We start from the raw sequence: 22,098 nt of genomic DNA, 5'->3' as shown, positions 1-22,098 counted from the left end.
ATAAAAAGACTGGTGTGCAAACATGGAAATATGTTAAAAAGTCACGTAAATAAATTATGAATTTGTTTTCATTGCTAACATTATTTTAGGTATTCAAGGGCCAATCGTTTGTGTTCAAAGAAGCAATTGTAAAAATAAGTATAACTTCATTTACACATAACAAACAAAAAGAAAAAAAAGCACAGAAATGAATAATTTTTTAAAGTAAAAAATGAAACATGCGACTAATTGAAAAGTACAAGTTTCATTTGGAAGTGAAAAGCAGCTCCTTCGTTTTCTGAATATTTACAGTATTTCCGACTTAATTCACGTGGGCTGCATAATTATGGGCAAAGGGCCGCAGGTTGCCCGTGGGACACACTTTGCTATGGTTCATTTACCCCTTAAGAGGGTTGGTTTGAGGGGCTTCATTCTGTCCCAGCTACTTGGGGAGATACAATTCCTCATCTGATCTCAGTCCGTTTCTGCTGTGATCAAATAAGAAAACGTCTTTCTGCAAGATTTAAGTGCATGGAGACAGGCTGCAGTCACATCTGTTTTCTTGGGGTCTAATTATCAAGACTTCAGATGAGGAGGCGCACTTCCCCCCACGGTTCTGATGCTGGCACTGCTCCAGAACCCAGGACAAAGACCAGATCACAAAACGCTGCAACAGTGGAGCTTCACCGTCGACGCCATCAGAGGCTTCCTGTGCAACATCAGTCCCCGGAGCAGCATCTGGCTGCCGGAGCGCCGCGACAATAGATCACAGCCCGTAAATAGAACGGAGACGTCTTCCATCCTCGGCCAGGGTCACCACATGCACACTCACCGCTAATCTACTTTGCCACCTCTTCACGCCGCCTGCTCTTAAGCCTTCTTTAATTAGCTAATTATGATTAGAAAATCTCCGGAGACTCGCTGTCCAGCTCTTGAATCAACCGGAGGGGGAGATGGGAGACAAGTGCTCGGCTTGTGAAACGACAGCTCCTGAACTATGATGTCATCTTCAGGCAAACGTGAGGGAGAATGATGTTGAACGACGCACTGCAGCTAGCTTGTCATAAATATGTCAGGAGTTTATGTAAGATCCATACTCTGGTGGCGACTATATCCTGCTGGAGATACTACTACCTTCTCAAGACCACACAAAATAACTTTCCGCCATCAATCTGGCCCCCGTGCCTCGCTTTTAAATCTACCCTAGGATGTGATGAGGAACAAACTCAGGGAAAACAACACGCCTGTTATCGGGCGGCGGTGGGGAGGGACGGACCTCTGGAAGCCGTTAACAAATTCAATTTCATGCATCATCGATCAGACAAGTCGGCAAATAAAGCCATCACGGCTTCATCAACAGTCAATGAGCAGCGCCGCACAGGCTGTCCTTCCAAATTGCTTTCTGTCTGCAACATCATTGAAAATATGTCGGCGCCGTTCTGAACCGGCAACAGTGATGCAATCTCGGATAACGAGCCGTCGGCTGACATTGACCCGAATGAAACCACTAACGAGAGTTTGACTCGACAACTGCATCGTGTTTTCCCGCTCACTTCAGATTCTTAAGTTTTAATTTGGAAGATCGGAATTACTCTTTGAAAGCGTCCGGTGGAGTCAGCCAGCATTTGTGGACCATCTGACTCGAACATCTGACACGGAGATGAAAGAGACGATCATGGTATTCTGAGTTGGTGGAAGGACCCGCCGACTCCTCCACGAGCTCGAGGGCCGGCGATAACAAGGCGTTGTCGGGGGTGTGACAGGCAGACAAGGGCCGAGGAGAAAGGCTAAGTCAATAACTGAATGAGAATGCCACCGCTGGCTGTTGCCGGGCGACCTTAACCCCGGCCCCCCAATCGAGTCACGGGGCGCTTTGTTGCCTCTTGTTAAAAGAATTCGGCGACTGACAGGCCGTCGTCAAGTTTAAGGAGGGAAGCGAAGCTGCTGACGCGGGAGGTCGGAGGAGTTGTTTTCACTCCAGATCGACCAGAGATCTTAAAATAACACCAGGAGTTCAGCGGCGCTGGCTGATTGTTTAGTGACCCGAGTAAATAAGAGCTGAGAAAATTATACTCTTTAACGGTCAGGTTGGATTAATAGACATGCAGGAAACACCTGTGGTCAGGGACAGTTTCAATTCCACCTCTATTCACTTGACCACAGTCTTCAGAGATTATTCCAGTAGTCACCAAATTATTTTACCAAAATAACTATAATAAACAACTACCTTTACCCTTTTTGCTACTTATTTTCCTAACCTTTATATTACTTTCTAATCATTTAATATTTTTTTTCTCTACTGTTATTTACATTTCTACTAACAAACTTTATTCATAATTAGAAAAGTTGTAATGTTTTTTCATTTGTTTTATAAAATTCTTACATTTCCTCCTACAGTTCTGTTTTTATTACGATTGGTTTTATCAAACTTCTTTTCTACTTTCAACTTATTTGTAATCAAAAGGTCAGTTTAAAATGATACAGTAAAATATAATGTTTGTCCTTTAAACTTGTATTTTTTTCTGTCACTTTTTTTCCCCTCTTTCCTCTAAAAACAAATGTTTCATCATTTCTTTCTAAGGGTAGGTATTCTTTCATCCATATTTAAGTTGCTTTTCCTGTCAACGTTTTTTCTCTGATCAAATTTTGTTCAATATTGTTCTAGGGTGCTCACACCTTTTCGGTTTGCGAGCTACTTTTATAATGATCAAGTTCAAAAGATCTACCTTCATCAAATTTACTAGGTAAGTATATACTTTTCTCAGATGACTTGCACTGGATGAACTGAATGGACTGATAATCAGTCATGGATGTGTGGATTTAATCATCTTCATAAGAATGATGACTTACATAAATAACTACGGTAGATTCAAATAGTGCAGTCCGTGAGGAGCATATTTCCTCATAAGAAGATACTTTTCCTCTGAGAGTAACTTCCAAAAATGTCAATGAGACCTGATCTTAAGCTCTGTGTCAGCCTGTCGTGTTAAATCTCATCCTCCACTGCAAGTTCAGACTCATATGTACTAAGAATTGCATTGATTTCCAACTAAAAATGGTAATTTAAGACAAAATTAAACAAAATATTCAGATGTAAGAATCTGTGTGTGACACGAATTCAAGCCCTTTTCCTTTGTTCATCAAAATCAACGAAGAATTCAGACAGGTTCATCCCTTTCCATGCCTCCATTTCAATATGTCGATCATATTTAAATGAAGCACAAGACTTAAATTTCTCCTTTCTGTGATGATGAAAAAACAGAAACAAATGAAAACATGAAATCAAACTTAGTTTATATTTATTAATTTTAAACATGTCTGACATGAATCACACTATTGTAAATGAGTTCAGATGAGCTCCGGTGTAAATGCTTACACACACGGTTATTAACAAGAATACTGCATTTACAGAGGCGACCAGTGGATTATTAAAATTTTAAAACATCTTCAGATGAAGTTTAACGAGAATAAAAGTGTTAATCAGTTTCTTCACATCATCATCGTCTCAGAGCGTCCTTAGAATTTGTGGCACAACTGTTTAACGTGTTTGGGTTTCAGCGAATTGTTATTATATTCGTGAGATAAAGGTCATTTATAAATAGTCATCATGTGATGCAAATGTGTTTTAAGGAGGTATCCTCGATCACGTGAGGAAAACCAGCATTTGTTTCATTGGAACCTGCAGCTTCACTTTGATGGAACTGACTGTGATGTTCCTGTGACTCTCTAGAGAAGAACCCGACACGATCAGACGTGCATTATTTTGTTCGATATACTATTTTAAAAAACAAGCTTATAATTCTATATCGTTTTTCTGAATTGCGTAATATGACTGTCGAGAAGTCTGCATGTTTTGCTCTTTTTATTCTCGATTCATATTAACTTTGCCGTGCGTACACTGGAAGATGCGGGAGCTCAGATTGGCTGCTGTGCCTGTCAATCAAATTGTCAACCAATCAGAGCAATAACCATTTGATTGACATGCACAGCAGCCAATCTAAGCTCTCTTCACTATTTCCTTATATCATATTTTATCGCAATCGACCGGTAGATCGACGTATTAGGCATCTCTGGTCTAGATCATTCCCCAGGTCTCCCTCTTGTGGACATCAAGATTGCTGCATGTATAAAACGTAATGTCTGAGAGTCAAGTCAAGTTATTGCATCAAACTGCCGCAGACACCCTCAGGTGCCTCCACTAAGTCTTGTTCTCGAAGAAGTATTTATTTTCCAGACAGACTTATAAACCAGATGAAAGACAAAGCTGTAGTTGTTGCTCGTAAGGGAGTCTCATTAGTTTGGGGTTTGTTACACAGTAATTCACTTTACAAGTATACAAACACATCAGCGTGGAAGAAAAAACACTGTTGAGCAAACACTTCTCACAATCGCGCTGCCTTCACTTCTCAGCTGCGCTCTGATACATGACTGCGAGCTTTGTGGAAACCTCTGTGGAACGAAAAAACTGCATCTGCACTGTGCCGTCGGCCAAAATGCCTTGATTCACTGAGTATTTAGGTCATTTGTTTCAAGGGTCTGGGATACATTAGGGTGTCTGCGGGCCTCCTCCATCATAACACTGTGTAGCAGCTCTGACAGCAGCAGAACACGGAGCTCATTCAACACCAGCAACTTTCCTTTCACGCCATTATTCAACCATCCTGCCCTTGTCCTCGGCGTGACTGGCTGATTTGTGTTTCGGAGCAGCGTGGAGGGCAACGTCGTAATTGTGCCGCGCTCCGACCTTGTCGAGCGATTCACCTCCGCAAACAAGACGCCCGAGTGGGAGGATTCAAGGAACGGCGTCTTTTATGAAGAGGACACTTAGTTTTTACTTTCTAAAAACCGCCGCCATAATTTCCATATATATTGAATGACCTTTCCTTTCCTGTGATACAGTGCGGCGCAGATTTAATCATCCACATTTCACAGACGGGGAAATCTGCAGATTGGTGTAAATGCCAAAAGATAACCTTTATCTTGTGACACGAGAGCCGGGCTAATCTGTGCTGAGCTTTTCCGCCGGTTATTGTCACCCGGAGTCACGCCGGCCCGGGTTAAGTTGATGAAAGAGATTCAGATCAAACCTTCACCACTTATTTATGCAGCCGAAGAGATCTGATGTCAGCGGTGTCAGCCGTTGTAATGACATCAATATCTGCCGTTTAAACACCTTGTGAATAGAACTAGATTTTTTTTTTTTAGACATTTACAAAGATCAAGATTTCGTTTATTTAAATGGAAGTAAGATTAGAGTTTGAATGTCAACAAGTACCGCAGCTAAAAAAATATATATAAACAATTCACTATTTTCTAATACAACTTAAAAAGATCAGAGATACCACAAGGCTTAAGAAAAAATAGTTTGGATGTAACAATTCTTTGCTTAGATGTTGTGACATTATGTTCTAAAGTTGTTTAACAGGTGATTATTTTATTTATATACAGAAAAAGGGAGAGATAGACTGTTTGGTTCAGATATTGAGAAAAATAGGAATAGAGGTTAGCAAGCGCTTATTATCTAAAAAGCATTTTTGTTTTGATAATCAAAATTAAAATAGAGATAAGATGTAGAAGACAATCAATGATGGGTGAGGGCCTAGTTGGCGTCTACTTGTAGTGGAATGGTGTTAATCCGAAGGAGTCTCATCACTCAATCTTAGCTTTGTGATGCAAGTCAAGCTGACCACATTAAAAAGGTCAATGGTCCGTTAATGGCCCCTGGGCCGCAGATTGCTAGTTTGATGCCGGTTCAAACAGAGTAGACTTTTTATTTTAGGAGGGCTGCAGTGTGCAAATAAAACATTATCTATTATCTTCCCGACATTCCGGTTCATTCCCCACGAGTGCCCTTTCTCCAAATGGCTCTGTCATTCAGAGAAGATTCTCCATCAGCCCGACTGCTGTCTAATGAAGCAATCTTCTGCCCCCCCCCCACCCCCGGCCGTGAAAGAGGCCCACCACCAATTACAGCCCAGCTCAGCAGCTGAGGTAACACCTCCTTCCTCTGTTCTCGGCTCCTTATTGTCTCAAATGACAAGGTTTGTTTTTCAAATCAGGCCCTTTACTGTTCACGCTGCAATTACTGACCGGGCGGCTTTTTTTAGGGGGGAAACAACACATGTATTTTCACGCCTTTTTCGCTCCACATGTTGCTGACCCCAAACCAAATAAAGCAGCGATCTGGTCCTCTGTCCCTTAGAGTCGGGCGCGATGCCTTAAAGGTTAAAGGAAACTGGCGCAGTATGCACTTCTCTTTTGTCGACGCGAGCGCCGCTGCTGCTGCGGCAGGCAGTCGGCGCCTGCTGTATGCAGCCGGCGTCTGCTGCAGAGCAAATGTTCGCCTCTGGCTGAGGATGAATAATGCAGTGAATATATCATCATCACACTGGATAAAGGAAACAGCTCAACATCATGAGTCATAAAGACGTCGCTCTGCCAACAAAGAGGCATTCAACAAGAGCGTTCCTGCCAACCACAACAGTTGCTTTATCAATGGAGCCTCGACGCTCTCACTGATGCCGTGTTTGAACAACAGCACGAGAAAACATTAGTCGACAAGTGAATGAGAACACTGAAACTGTAAACTGCTCCTTTGCACACATTAACACTGTGTCGTACAAACCTTAATCCAGCAGATATAACGTGGGACTTGAACAACTCTTTATTTACTTCCCTTTACACACCAGGCATCTTCAAAACTACTGGTCCCAGTTATTGTATTTGTTAAAGAATAAATGATTTATCTGCATCAGATCAATTAATACAATCTGAAAGACAAATTGAGATGCTTGTTTACTCCACTGTAAATTAACCATGTAACTATACATTAGAAGGGACCATCTTGTTGCATAGAAACAAGCCCAAACATTTGTTTTTGTTTTGGTTATGTAGTTTCATCTTTGCTGTATTTATCTGCTGAAACCACATTTAGTTTTTAATCCATCAAAACAGGTGCTTTATATATAGTTACACATGGACTTCATTCCTGTGAATGTTGTTATCATTACATACAGTGTAACAGTGTTGGTTTGACAGGTTATTCCGTAGCAAGCTTGGAAACCTTTCACCTGAAAATGGAGGAAAAGGGAAAGCACTTTGATGAAAGAGAGACTTTTCAATAATCAAAATAACGACATATCTCAGTCCATTAAGGATCGTCTTATCTGTTGGTCTGGTTCACGACTTGGACTGTGACTAACAAGCAGCAGGAAGAGGGAACAGTACAAACAACCTTCTTCGACTGAGATGGAAACTCCCAAACTTTTTTTCCAGCAGGGGTTTAGTCATGTGACTATAGGTATCAATAAATGTAACTAGATCTAGAATAAAAAGCTTGATAATGAGCAACAGTAAAAAACTTCCTTTGTTAATTACAAAAAACAGAATCAAAATGTTTCTCCGAGTTAAAATCACAAAATGTGGCTCAAAGATAACAGTGAACGAGCGTCAGGCCGCCGTGTCAGCGCCGTCAGCTGAGCTACACTCACAGCCTCCTCCAGAACCGTCACAGAAAGCACTCACTGCTGCAGTTTGGCCTTGTGGCCGCAAAAGGATAGACTTGTTACCCAAAAGGTCAATGATCATTCCTGCCGCAGAACCCGATAGCCCATTTGTCTTCTCCCCTGACACCATATTAGTCCTGAGGTTTGCAGGTAGAGAAGCATAACATGATTTTTAAGCTGCCAGTTAAATTGGCACGGACTGAAAAGGCCATTCCTCCGGGACGCGGCTTTTATTCACTTTACCATTTTAATAGAATGTGTGGAGTGTTAAACCTTCGTTCGCAAACACGTCATCAGGCTTTTAAAGCCTTGCTGGAAGGAGATGTGATTTGTGACCTCGGGAGGGATATTTATTCAATTTGAGAAGACCGTCCGCGGAATACAGGGAATCTAAAAATGATTGTTTACTTGTGAGCCCTCTGCATCTGCTCGGCTAAAAGATCCTTCTGTGAGATTTGAGCAGATTAGTCAATGACCTTAACTGCTTGTGCGTATCAGTCACAGCAACACCTTAAACAGAACGTCAACACGTTATGCTTCAAAAGCCTCTACGAGGACGTCTATAACGACGTGGACGAATCTTTGCAGGGAAACTACCTCTCGCTGCCAAGAGCGTTGAGGGGCGGCGACAGGCATGAATCAGGACGAGGCGTGTTGGCTGTCACAAGAAAGCTGCTGCGGTGAACACAGAGTATGGCTTGCATCAGTGGAACAGCACATAGGCTTTATAGAAGGTCATTTGTTTAGGTTTCACTCCAAACACTGCACAGGGAGGAAATGATGTCGGTAATATATGAGTGACCAGGACATGAGCAGTAGCTTTTACATCATTAAACTCTAGAGACGTGTGTGTGTGTGTGTGTGTGTGTGTGTGTGTGTGTGTGTGTGCGCGCGCATGCGGAACCACATGCAGAGCCTGTGATGTGATTTCTGACAGCTGCTTCATGTTACTATTGATTCAATCTCTAGATCAAGGCATATTTTCTCACATCTTAGCACAGAAATCGTCTCAAAAACCACATACTTTGGTCTGTAGCATAGTGACCATTTAATTGTGGGATGTGTTTACTGTGGTCCATCTAATGAATCGTCACCCTTTTGAAGCCGACATTGATTCTTGACATACGCACATTGTATTGCATTGTGTGTCATGTTTCTAGGAGCAAACTGTTTGTATTTGTACAGACAGTCTTGCATGAAGTATCTCATGTATAATAGATGACAAACAGACACTTTGAAAAGTACACAGATGTATCCTGGTACTCTTCTTCTGATCCGTGCACAGAGGAGTGCATCCTCTTCATCATGTATACAGATCCCTACTTGTGTCTTAACCTTGAACTATCTAGAGTCTCTTTTTCTGAACATGGTATACTTCTATTTTTTTTTTTATAAAAGATGACGACACATCATTTAAAGCCAAAAGAACATGAAAGAGCAGAACAAAAAAATCATTAGAGAAATACTTTCTGTGTCAACATTACTGGGCGATTCCATTTGTTTCCCTCAGCCATGTGTGAAGAGGCAAAATTAAGGTGGAAGCCAAAATTATTATTTCTGTCATGTTGCAGAGGAACGTGTGGAAAATGGCTGACGGTCATCAGGAAAACCATGTGAACACATCAGTCTTGTCATGTTCACCACAACTATTTATCACTAGTCTCACTGTCTTAAGGTTTGAAGTGTTTACTAATGATCAGTAACACACATGCTCATGTTGAGAAATCTGTCTTCATTTAACAAAGTGCAAAAATTCTGCTTTTGATTAATATTGTCTCTCACGATAACATGATACGTATGTTAGACTATGAAGCTTTTATTAACCAGCACTAATGGCCATCTTGTAACTTATGTTATTAACAAAGGTGTTGTGTTTTAGCGCAGCTCTCCTTTAGTTACTGTTGTAATTGGTTCATGTCATAATAATCGTTTTAATAATAATCAATATTTATCGTCGCCTCTGTGAACATTGTGATAGCCCTCTTGATTCTGGTGGGATCCACTGTGACGGTTCTCCGATAATGCTGGCGTTTCCATTTAAAGGTCAAGATCACGGAATGATCACGAACTGATGAGGTGAATATGATTCATCAACATTTATGAGGTGATAATGAACAGATACTTCAATTATAGAAGATGTATCAATTCAAACTGTCTCAAAGCCTTATTTATAAATGTCCTTCTTGTTGCTAAGCGTGTTGATGGGCTTCATAAACCCAAAAGACGTATATGAACGCCCCCCGTTTCCTCCAAACGCCATCCATCCACCTCCTCATGAATATTGATAACCCCACCCCTGCTGTGTTAATGGTTACACTGTGAAAAATGATGCTGGGTGTGTCACTCACACCTAATCTCCCAGAGGCGAAGGCACAACTCTAATATGCCGCCATCGCACACATGATCCCATCAGCAGGGGCTGAATTAGAGGTCAGATCCGACGATGACGATAGTCCTGTTACTCTACCGCACTTGGTAATGACGTTTACACATATTAACGTCGAGGCTGGAGGCCAGCTGGTGATGGAGCGGGCACTTGTGAAAACATCCGTCCCTGCAGCATCCGTGATCTCATCAGGGGTTAACAGAGATCCTTTTAACTGCAAAACAGGTGGAGAAATCGGCCACGAAAGGAATAGGTTCAAGGAAGCTGTGATCTGATTGCAGCACACAGAACTTATTTTGCAGGTCATTTGCACTTTCAAATATGATCAGAAATGGTCTCTTCAAAATCTGGACTTTTCAAAAAGAAAAAGAAAAAATATGTTGAGCAGTTTGTCAAAGAGACCTACAGCAACTCATTAGGAAAATAATAAAGAGCTAATGAGCATTACCTCTTATTTGAATTCTATTTAATATTGAAGGATTTGTCCTTCTTGTGATTTACTTGAGAGATTTGCCTTGACAGGAGATGATTAGTTTGCAATAGTTTATCCTTCAGCAAATACTTCTTGAACAAGTCGCAATCACAACCTGACAGGTCTAGATCTGTGGTAGCGCCCGACTGTCGACTGAGTTGGTGCCTCTTGGTAGTTCAAGAATAGGGCCTGAATCATTAAATTCAGTTTTTTAATCTCATCACAAAATTACCTTTTACCATGTATCTTTCAAACTAAAACATTTAGGTCAATTTAATTAATAAGGTACGTTAAATTGTGACTCACACACATTTAAATTGTTACCTTTTATATGCCTGAACTGAATTTAAAAAAAAAGACAATTTAATAATAACAGTAAAGGACAAACTTTGATAATAGAATATCCTTCGTACACAAATTTCTTTGACCCGGGACAATTTAAGCTCATTATCAAAACAACAGTGCTCTGGGTGATCCTGCTGTGAGTTTTAGTGAGCTGCAGCTGCGTTAAAACACACACTTGTGTTAGTTTAAGACATGAGTGGTAATAAAAGTTTGTCCAGTGTGTGGGAAAGCACATCTGCCAGCAGCTCATTCTGCAGAAGTTTCTATTTCAATGTAGTTTAAGTGTCAATGTTTGGAGTATTGCTCCGCTCACTGAGCACATGATAACAAGAGCAGCTTATGCAATTCCGGTGATTCCCGGGCAACTGAGATGAGGCAGTATTAGCTGGGAAAGAGTAATATCTGAAGGAGCATTGGAGGATCATCTGGGAGAGGCAGAAGAGGGAATGTAAGTGATTTCCCTTATTATCCTTCAGACGTGGCAACCTGCCCGGCCAACAACAATCCCTGCCAGACCACGAAAGCAGTTTAGCAAATGCCGACAACAGCACACAATATTTTTCTTCTTGATTTGAATTTTGTCCTCCAGGATGTTGATGTGAGGCAACTAACAAACTTAATTTGCAGCTTGCTAAACGTAAGGTTATGTAACCTGAGAACTTACTTGATCACTCATACACCGATTCTCTCATCTTAATTTGGATTCAAAGGTTTAAGTCGTTTCGTCTGTCAAGGTTACAAGCAAGTCTCCATAATGCCCCGGAAAAGTCTTGGAATTTCAATTAAAGTGTTGCTGCTTTGTTGGGGGGAAGGGAGGAAAATACTTTTTTAATTATTTTCACGACTGGCGGCCAACAAGGTAGTGTTGGTTTTATTTCAGCTTAATTTAACTCATTAATAAATGTGTGTAATTTAAGTTTATTTTCTTGTGCAGTTCTGACAGAATTTCTGACGGTGCTCACAAACGGCACGCCGCTATAAATGCTTGTCAAAAGGAAGAACCGGTGTCATTGGATTTGAGAAGATCAACTTTCTATACGTGATTGATGAAAAACAAAACATCTGTGAGAAGCATGACAGGAAGTGAAACAGGATGAGACGTTATTGATAACCGAGTCACTACAGCATGAAGCTTCAACCTGACCAGCTGCATGAAGAATGACTGGAGTGAATTGGCCTCTCCTTGATCCTTTGAGTCAGTGACACTAGAGAGTGATTCATAAATAATATGTAACCTGACAGTAGGTCTCATAAGAGATAGTTCTGATGTGAAAGTTAAACCTGCTCAAAATTCATAACTGCCTGCATGGAGAAAAATCACTTGTTATTTGAGTCACACGGAACACAGTCACAAATCATTAGCGTTTACAGATACATTTATTGAACCAACAAATCCTTATACCAAATACTTATTTTCTTCCAATACACACATTATCTTTTTTAACTAAACTCACATTTTGAGTCCCTGTGATTTAGGATTATCAGCTTGTCCCCTTCTTTTTATATATGTACTATTATTTTTCCTCTCGGTTTTAATGTGATATTGTTCTTTATTCTAATATTTTCAAATTTAAATATAGAAGGACTGCCCTGTATAAATCCAACCACATTTAGTAATGTGGAATTAAGCATTGGCTCCTCAGGAGTGTTGCTTGTTATCCAACATTGTCCTCGTAGACGACACAATGATCTTGTATGGCATAAAAACACAAATGCGGTGAAGAAACATGCCTCATGGGTTAACAAATCTGTTCTCACGGAACCTCGACAGCAAGACATCGGAAGCTCTGTGCTCCATTTTGCAGAGCAAACACAGCGTGACACCCTTCGCTGCTCTGCGGGCGAAGCCGACAAGACTGTAGGTGATAAGAAGGAGAGAGCAGATTCTAACTACATCATGAGGACACTGCCATCTCTGACCAGAACAAAGTGCCGAAGGGAGTCCGTACAGGCTTCTGAGACAGATGAGGTGGCGTAAATGAACGAGCCACTGGTAATCCTCCGACTGTCTCTTCCACCTGTGTGTGATGAAATGGACAGACTCCAGAAATAGCGACACACCACAAGCCACTTAATTCACCTTTAAATCGCCATAACCATTGGCTTCTGATCACTCTGACAGAGGACATCTCTTTTCAGCTGAATTGCGTGAAAATAAATCATTAGATTAGGTATTTTGTGGAAAATAGAAACACACAGGCACACAAACAAACACACAAACACATAAACACACACACAGGCTTATCTCACGGTAGCTTAATTGTTTCCCAGGCAACTAGTTTTCTGCTTGGATGATATCTGTGAAATTTAAGTGATAATTTCACTTTCAGATTACTTCCCTATCCGCTGGCGAAATCATGCATGTGAGCCAACCTAGATTTTTTCTAGGGAGTGAAGAGGGCGATGAGAATTCTCTAGGAAATCTCTGAATCGCTCAAAGGGAAGAACAAAACCGGGCTGAGTGCAGTAGCCATGTTTACTGCTGATGACAGCAGGAGCAGCAGCGGGGGGGATTCATGCATGGAGGGATGTCGAGGGTGTGGCGATTACTGAAATGCCGGATTATCCGCAAGAATCTGAATCTATAGAGGAGCCTTGATAATAAGTCTTGTCGACTAAAGGTGTCTGGAAAATGAGCGGATCAGTGGGAGCTCTGAGCAGCTACAACTTCTTTGACGCTCTAATGGTCTTCTGGTCGTACGTCACAGGTTCTGAATCTTCTCACACACTGGTTCATCAAAGCTAAATAATGACTTCATCATTAACCCTATGCCGGCAATCCTGCCAACGCTGTGACAGACAAGCTTCACCTGCGCCAACAGATACGCAGGATTAATCGATCACTTCAAACCGTTTCTGATAACAGAAGGCGAGAACATTGATGAAAGCACGCAGCCGCAGGGATGAGTTCATTGTGAGGGAGTGACACAAAAAAGAGGGATGTTGAGAACAAGACCAGTGAGTTAAAGTGATTTAATTTGAGTTATATACTACAGTGCAAAACATCCCAGCTAGGGCTAGGTATTGAAGTGCATGATACCAATACCTTCACTCTGATATTGGTCCTAGTAGGAAACTTTGTTTCACAACAATTTTATTAGATCAATTCTAACAAAAGAAAATGACACTACACATCGTACAAATCTTGATTTTTTTTTTACATTTTCCACTCCAATCTGTTCTCTTACAACTAAATGAATACTTTCCAGAGAAAAGGAACATTTGCCAACGCGTAACAAATCACTTTTTTACTGCCTTCTCAATAAGCAGTTTTTCTTTAAAAAAAAACACTCTGAGCAGGTACTGAAAACTGGCATTAAAAGTACAAAGCGTGTTTCAACCACTGCCTCAAAAGAACCAGAGTTCAATACCAAGCCCTTATCACAGCTCCATTTAGTTATGTCAATCTAGATTTTCTCCTTAACTTCACTTGACCTGGCAGGTTTTGTGTTTTTACCCCAGCTACCTATGTGTTCCAGGTTAAACTTGCGTGTATTAATTGTCATGTCACATTAACTAAATTGTTTCATAAAGTTATCATTTAAAAAAAGAAAGAGCTTAAAATGGTGAGAATGAATCTATGTAAGCTCCAGCAATACTTGCTCCTGCACCTCTGAGTTAAACACACTTCTTTAGTTAATGCACATTCTGAATTCCCAAAAAGACACTTATTACTTAATCAGGCTTCTCGGAGAACAAAGCTGTGTTTATAAAAAGGTTCAATTCAGATCCTAGGTACCGAGAGAGTTGTTGAGACGGATGGAACCTCATGAGCGGATTGGACTTACAAGCTCTAATAAATGACTGACTGCCTACTTGGATGGCCTGAAGGAAGAAAAACTTCAATCTGCTTTTAGACAAGTTTTCTCGAGCTCACCAGGTAAAGGACACATGGTCAACTCAAAAGTGTGAGTTAGAATAATTATAATGCAAAAATGTGTTTGCTCAACCATCAGTCAAGTGTGTCAAGACTGACGATTAATTTTCATGTTGACTGAAACAACTTTAAAAAAAAATATATATACAACAATTTAGAACAATCAACATTTAAAATTTGAATACTCAGTTGAAACAAAAAAAAGCCTATATTTGAATTCATGTATTTTTAAGGCGACGGGTAAAGTTTAATTTGCAGGTTTAACTGACTTAAAATGTTTTATAGTGTTTTGTTCAATTCACATCTTTGAATCCCACTCAAAACCATCATATATAAATATATGTTTCAGTTCAAGACCGGTTCTACAACAGCAGCTTCAAACACCTGACTTTTCAACTGGTACTTTATGCAGATCCAGACTCCAAGTACCACGTGACTCACACTATGGTTTCCCACTTGGTAAACTCAAAGTACATGCTTGAATCAATAATTTCATGACACATGCTCTGGATGTGAATCATAGAACTGGATTGTGACTCGGAATACTACCTCAACAACATGACTCATGATGTAAAGATGAATCATAAGTATTTGAACCTTGTTCAAACTCAAACATGTTAATCACTCGGTGACTTATGAGCCGTACTCTGTGAATGTTCATGAAACTAGCTGTTCGTGAGCACATCACACACAAGCACTGGATCACACATCACTAGAGGGAGATCTCCTGGATGCCTCTACCATTTATGCTGTGATAAACAGAATCAACAGCAGTGTGATATTTGTGTCATTTCATAAAAGCCTTCTCTAGTCACGTCCGTGAAGAAAGTCTTTTGTTGTGAAGGTAGGGAGCGATGTGGTCAGGGGCTCGCTGGCCACCATATCCTCTAAAGAGAGGCGCAGAAGCACAATAGCCATTGTCCGTCTAAATCCCCTGCTGTAGTCAGGGGAGGGGGGGAACACGGTGGATACAGGTTCTTAAATCACACTGTAAACCTGCCAACTGTGATGCAAGGTTTTCTCTAAGGAGATGAATAAAGTATCTATCTATCTATCTATCTATCTATCCATCTATCAAACAGAGATCTAAACAACAGCAGAACATCACAGTTTATGCTCATTTAACATCAGTTTCATGACGCACGCATTTATTATCATGAGCAGTTAACCTCCGACCCTACCTACTAATGTACTGCAAGGCAAGTAGGGCTTCCAACAAAGGCTCTCCACTCTTGTCGATTCTTCTTTGCGCCCGACAAGAAAAGTTGTCCACAAACATACATTTAATTTCTTACTCTACCGTCATAGGTCGCCCCCTCTTTATTTTTAAACATTTGTGTATTTTATCTACAAATGTGTCTAATCCATTTCAAGAGTTGCTTTGTTATAATACTATCTATGTTCTCTTGTTGACATCTAGTTAGTAGAACTTCATTGGAATATCTAATCGGACCAAGGACATCCAACATATTCTTCTTAGACTACTTGTCTTGGAAGTCTGACAGTCAACTCAAGTCGCTTGCGGTCATTCTATCATATTCTGATCCATACAAGAGGATCAGATCACACAGCTTCGATTATCCCAGTTTTGTCTTGGTTCCATATTGCAGGGACGTCGGATGTTTTTCAACATTTAATGATTCTGTTTGTTTTGTGTCATGACTTCCTCCAATTTATTTTAAAGCCAACTTGCTGTACAAATTAGCCAAGACCCAGACGACCTCATACATCACAATGACATCTGGCTGGGATTCGACCCAAAAATCTTCCTGTACAAAATCAGCACAACACCAAAATGAGAAAAATATTTATGGTAAATTACAAGAGATAAAATATATATACGTACGAAATGATAATCTGACAATGAATATGTTAAACATACGATTTATTGTACATTTTATTTACACGTTTATGACTAAAGTAAATCAAGAGTTTTTATTCCTCCCATAGCTGCTAAACTATTAATGGGTGCAGCAGTGACATGAAACAATGTCTTACCTGCAGTTGGGAGGAGGATCTAGTGTGATCTCTGCGAGTTCTTTCTGAATCCTGAAAGAGAAAGTTGAAAATCCTTGTTAAGACCAGAAACCTTAGAGGAATAATAATAAGAAAAAAACAGCTTGTCTGCGGCTGCTTTATACTTTGAACCCGAAGTGACCCACTGTGGTTAAGATCTGTTGCATGTAAAATAGACTGGAGTAAAAAACAAAAACAACTCTTAAGACGTCACTGCTCCTGAAATCATGTTCCTATTCTTACGAATACACAAAACTGTTTCTAAAATGCCTACAACCCTTTTTACATCCTGAAGAGACCCATAAAGTCAGCAAGCAGAGACCTGAAGTCATTCGTGCAGATATGTCGTATAAATGTCTTTCAGCCTGACATCAGTTTTCCCCATTTCCCTCCTTCATTTAAATTTAAACAACCTCATTTTTGCTACATAATTCAAACTGTGAGTATTTTTTTCTGGCCGACCTTGAACTGACTGGTGGAGTGGAGGAGAAAACAGTGACGCAGGAGCAGAAAGTGAAAATAATTATCGTCCGTCTTCTCTGTCCTCATGTCAATTGTCATGTTTGATCTTCAGCATTTATGAAACTGATTAACAAGATGGAGACTCCGGAGCTTTGACGATAATCTACAGGTGACGATGATCTTCCTGTGGACGCACAACTGTAGAACACAGGTTCTTTTCCGACACCTCACTTCAGAAAAGCAAGAAAGAATCAGCTATCTCGCCTTCCTTTCTACAACAGCAACACAAATCTGGAGTCGTGCCGACATTTATCACTTGAAGTCCGGGATAAACGTGGAGGCGGACGCTTTGTCGGATAACGTTCACACTGCTCCGGGTTCAGAAGAGAAAGAACTACGACTGAGCACGGCCGCTATGATAACAGCCTGCGAGTCGTTTCTTCGAACCAAACAAACAGAGAATCAAAGTGAAAACATTTCTTGCTGACTGAAAAAAGGGCAGCATGTCGTCTTCTCTGTGTGGATGTTAAGAGGTTCATTGAAGAGTCTCAACGGTCTTCGTCATGTTTAGAAGTATTTAGGAACACTTCCTGTCAACTCTGTGAAGTTTCTGGGACTGCTAAACTAATACAACTTCATAGTTAGTTTCAGAAAATGAATAAGTTGATAATGAATCAAATATACAGTGAAGTTCAGGTTTTAATAAACTCACATTGTACAATCATCTTCTCTGAAGTGACTTGAAAAAAATACCTTGCAAGAGCAATTAACACAAGAAATCAATTTTGAAATATAAAGGGCAACTAATGCGTCTCTTAAATAGACTGGACTTCTATTGTTCTCATCAGTATGTTTCTTTTTGTACAAAACTCTCTTTCAATTGAAATATTTGGATTATTAAATGTGCCCTGCGAACTGAAAACACACACCCACTGTGCTGTGTTTGGTTAAGCATTAAGGGTTGTCACAGCACGTCATCCATCCCAGAAGTAAGGGCTTATCGATATGTTTTAGACTGAGCTTGTATCTGGTGAGACAGAGCCTCTTGATAACAACATGACACCACTTCAAAAAAGTCAAGAAGGCGTTTCAAAACTGTGACTTCATAGACTTCAAGACAGACTTGATGAATAACTGATGATTAACTGAGTGAGTCTAGAGAGTAGTCGGCAGGACTCTGGCAGACAGAAACAGGCTGGTAGGACCGTCAGATTTTGACATAGTTCCTTTAACATGAGAACCACAGATTGAACGTGACATGTAATGTAAGCCTTAGACATAAAAAGAAATGTGATACTTTGTCAGGAAAATACTTAAATTGACACCCCAGTATGTCTATGCTATCACCTGATCGTCTAAGCCTCGCATGATTGGCCGAAAATCCAAGTATTTTTGGTCATCTTTTAGTATTGTCTGGTGGAACCGTTATACCAGCATTTACATAGGCTTCACATTTTTTAAAATTGCATTTAAAAGGCATCCGAAAATGAATCAAAATATCTGGTTTACATTATTGTTTTAGTAACTTATTTGATTTGAATGCAACCTGAATTTGACTGCAACCTTCATTACTTCAACTTTTGGCAATGCTGTGAGATAAATTTTATCTGACTTTTCTGCACTTTTTAGCCCATTGAGATTCCTAATATTTGAAATATGTCAAAGTCTGTCCTTTTGACTGAATGTTTCTTGCACTGTGTCTGTTAGGGTTAGTTTGTGCTTTCTCGATAAGTAGCAATTAAAGCATGTTTTTGTCTTATTTAAGGCAGTTTCATGGTTATTTTTTCCCGATCATTTAGCACTCATCGTAACTACATTGAAATATTTAGAGCCAGTCCAAGTGATCGGTATCGGTTATTGGTAACACCAAGCCTGATAAGAGCAGTCCTGGTATTTATGTGTCCAGAGACAAACATGCTTCCAGAGCAGTCGTGATGTAAACTGGGCAGATATTGTCTACAGGGCAGCAGGGTCAGGCTGCTGCTGTGAAAAGCAGCTGAATTACTTTCTTTCATGGCCGTGCAGGGGTTCGGTGGGGGGTTTAGGGGTCACCCTGTATAGCAAGAATATTTAAAAAGACAATACCAACAGGACGACAGACAGGGTGCGAGCATGGAAGTTGTTCATTTCAGCAACAATAATCTACGGTTACACTCACCTCTTGGCACTGGTCGAGAGTTTAGCAGCGGTTTTACTGGAAATCTTGGTCTCCTTCTTTTTAGGCTGTGCCTGCTCACGCTCCTGCTCAGGGGGCACAGATTCCCTTTGTTCGATGTCCGAGCTTCCCCCGCTGGTGCTGGGGCTGTCGTCCGGTCTCTGCACTTCGCTGGACATCGTGGGCCCTGAGGGGAAACGACAGACATGAGTCAAGAAGTCAGGTCACAGTCTGGACACAACCATGTCATTCAATCAAGTCTATTTATATCAGCATAAAATTAAACTCTTTACACTTGTTTTATTCAGTTTTTTTGCAATTGCTCCTCGAAATCAGACTTAATATGTCGCATAATTTACTTTTTTCTCACAATATGTTACACATTATTTAACAATAAAATTTACATTATGCATTTCTTCTTCTCTCCAGTAATAAATGGCACATTCACATACTTTTACGTGGTATGCGTTATATTTTCCCCTCCATGTTCCATCCTTTATTTATATTTCATACTTGATTTTTAAATAATTGTCATATTGTAACATTAATCAGTTTATCGGAAAAAAATCAAATCCAAATTGGCTTATAATAGTTTTCTTATTCAAATTGAGTCATTATTGTAAATGTATGACTTTTATCTCCATTGCAAGCATACTTCACATCATAGGTCCATGTCTTCATCCATTCTGAGGGAATACAGATACTTCAGCCTTATCTCTTTAGTGTGTCCTGGGTCTGACCTAGAGACTCCTCTATAACCTCCTGTGAAGCATTGATGCTCAACTCTGTTAAGAGGTCTACTCAAGGGTCACCCGTGTCTCTGGGAAGTCCACTTGAATTACAAAACACAGTATTTGTGTGCATTTTATTTAGGTTGAGCAAATGTGGTTACAAGTACTTCTCTTTGCATTAAATGTTTCCCGCTTTTAAAAAACGTCACCAGAACCAAAATCAAAGGTTGATCTTTTGGTATCACGGCCTGGTTCTTTGGCCCATCATCAAATGAAAAATATCGGATGTTAAGTATGTGTGTGAGAGGGGGGCTCATAATAAGAATGACAAAATCTCAATAGAACCTCAGAAGAAGAAAAAAACAGGGCGATCTTTAAAACCTCAGGACAAATATGTAACTTCTATCAAACATCTCAAAAGTTAGATGTCAAGTCAATGGTCAAAACTGAGGTACACACGTTTTTGTATAGACTGTAGATGTGCCAGATAAGCTGATTCATGTAGGTTTTCCTAGCATGAAAACCAGGGTCTACTTTGTAACGGTTTGATCAAAGATCATATGTGGAAGTATATCTTGAAGATGCCCAATTTCGACTCAAGTTTGGATTCAGGGGGCATCTTGAAAGAGACCCAAAAGTCCCTACAGATTATGTGAAGACAGAAGACAAGTTTTGGGATAATGTGTCATATCCAAGCATAAATGCAGAGTCAGGTGCTCCACTCTGGCAGTGAAGCATCTCGTGACACCTCCATCAAATCTCTCTCTCTATTGTCTCAACTTTGGGAAACACTGATGCTTGTGCATCCCTTTTTCCAAAAAACGCTTTTATTGTCTCCTTTCAAGAGAATTATTTATGATTCCTCCCGGGAGAAACAAACGGATTCACCTCTGGAAACTTCTGACTGAATCCCTGCCAGCGTGCATCACATTTGTAAACGACTCTATCTGAGGTCAGAGGAGGATGTCAGTCCATGAAAATCGCTGTCATTTAAAGCCAAATTGATGATCCAAATAGAGATCGATGTCAGTCGTCAACATCTACCGTGAGTCATATTCCAGAGAGTTTAAAGATCTGAGAGAAACATCATCTACAAAAGATGGATCCTTTCATGAATCGATGCGAGCAGCTCGTCCTCCCCGGGGGTGTCTGATGCTAATGATGGGGAAGATGCTTCCAGAGCTCGGTGTCCATAAAAAATGCCAACATAGACAAGTTTATACAGCCGTGTGTAATAAGACACGACTCGCGTCGGTCCACACGAGCGGGGGGTGACGAACACACACAATGGGGGTCGAGAGAAGCCGAGAGAAGCCGAGCGGCCGTCAACACAACAGCTAGCCTAGGCCGGGAGGAGAAGGCGGGCGGCAGGAGGACCGCTGGAAGGGGGGGATTTAAAGCCGAAACGCGGGGGTTAGGCCTCGGAAAGTTTGCTTCATGAAACGACGCAGTGAAGGAGGCGTTTCTGTCCGCAGCGGCTCCCGGTGGGGGGGCTGATGGAGGACCGCGCGGAGGGCCGGGGGAGCACCGGGAGGAGAAGGGGGGAGACGGTCGGTCGTCTCCTCGGCGGGGCTGGAGAAGCGCTGACCCTGCCTCGGCACAAAGGGAGACTCGCACCACACCTCCCTTTCCCTCCCTCCCTCCCTCCCTCTTGGCAGCAAAAACGCTACTTTTTTTTACGGGACAAAATCGCGCACTTTTCCCCCCGCGTCTCGACGCAGACCCGCGGCGGGGACTCACCTGTCGGCTGGCCGTCGATGCTGCAATTCGGCGTCGTAATCCCCCCGAAAAAAAACGGCTCCCGAGGAAAAAAAGTATATCCTCACACGGCCAGCCTGCTCGCTCCCGTGTCCGTGCTATTTAACTGGAGGAACCGAAGCAGACCCGGACCGCCTCCATGCGCGCTCACGCCGCTTCCAGGCGCGCTGCTCGTGCACGAGCGCCGCATCCAGGCTGCGCAAAGAGAGGACATGGCTGGAGCTCGTGAGGCGATGAACACGTTTAGTTAGACACTGTGTGGAGATGATGGGGGTCTCTTGATCTCCCCAAAGGTTCGACCCTGGTGTTCCTGCAGACTTCTGACTCACAGCCACAACTGTTCCACTGAGAGACCACAGAGCGCTCGAGGGTGTTTGGCTCTGGATGTGAGCCTTTAATAACCAACACCTGA

At 41.3% G+C, this 22,098-nt stretch overlaps 1 protein-coding gene across 1 annotated transcript in view; it reads right to left on the bottom strand.

The window, feature by feature from the left end:
* The window catches only part of LOC148062110 (ubiquitin-conjugating enzyme E2 E2), a 29,454-nt gene extending 7,616 nt beyond the window's left edge, over window positions 1-21,838 (bottom strand). Inside the window, exons 1-3 of the mRNA XM_087779131.1 lie at window positions 21,669-21,838; window positions 19,201-19,384; window positions 16,563-16,613 (exon numbers count right to left, since the gene is read on the bottom strand). Coding sequence (XP_087635257.1) covers window positions 16,563-16,613; window positions 19,201-19,376 — 227 coding nt within the window. The 5' untranslated portion in view covers window positions 19,377-19,384; window positions 21,669-21,838. The remainder of the gene's footprint in view (window positions 1-16,562; window positions 16,614-19,200; window positions 19,385-21,668) is intronic.
* Between the last annotated feature and the right edge of the window lie 260 nt (window positions 21,839-22,098).

Source organism: Callionymus lyra, chromosome 17 (assembly GCF_982586985.1).
Source record: "Callionymus lyra chromosome 17, fCalLyr1.hap1.1, whole genome shotgun sequence".
NCBI lineage: Eukaryota > Metazoa > Chordata > Actinopteri > Syngnathiformes > Callionymidae > Callionymus > Callionymus lyra.
The sequence above is the reverse complement of the archived record's forward strand: the minus strand, read 5'-3'. Positions and strand labels throughout refer to the sequence as shown.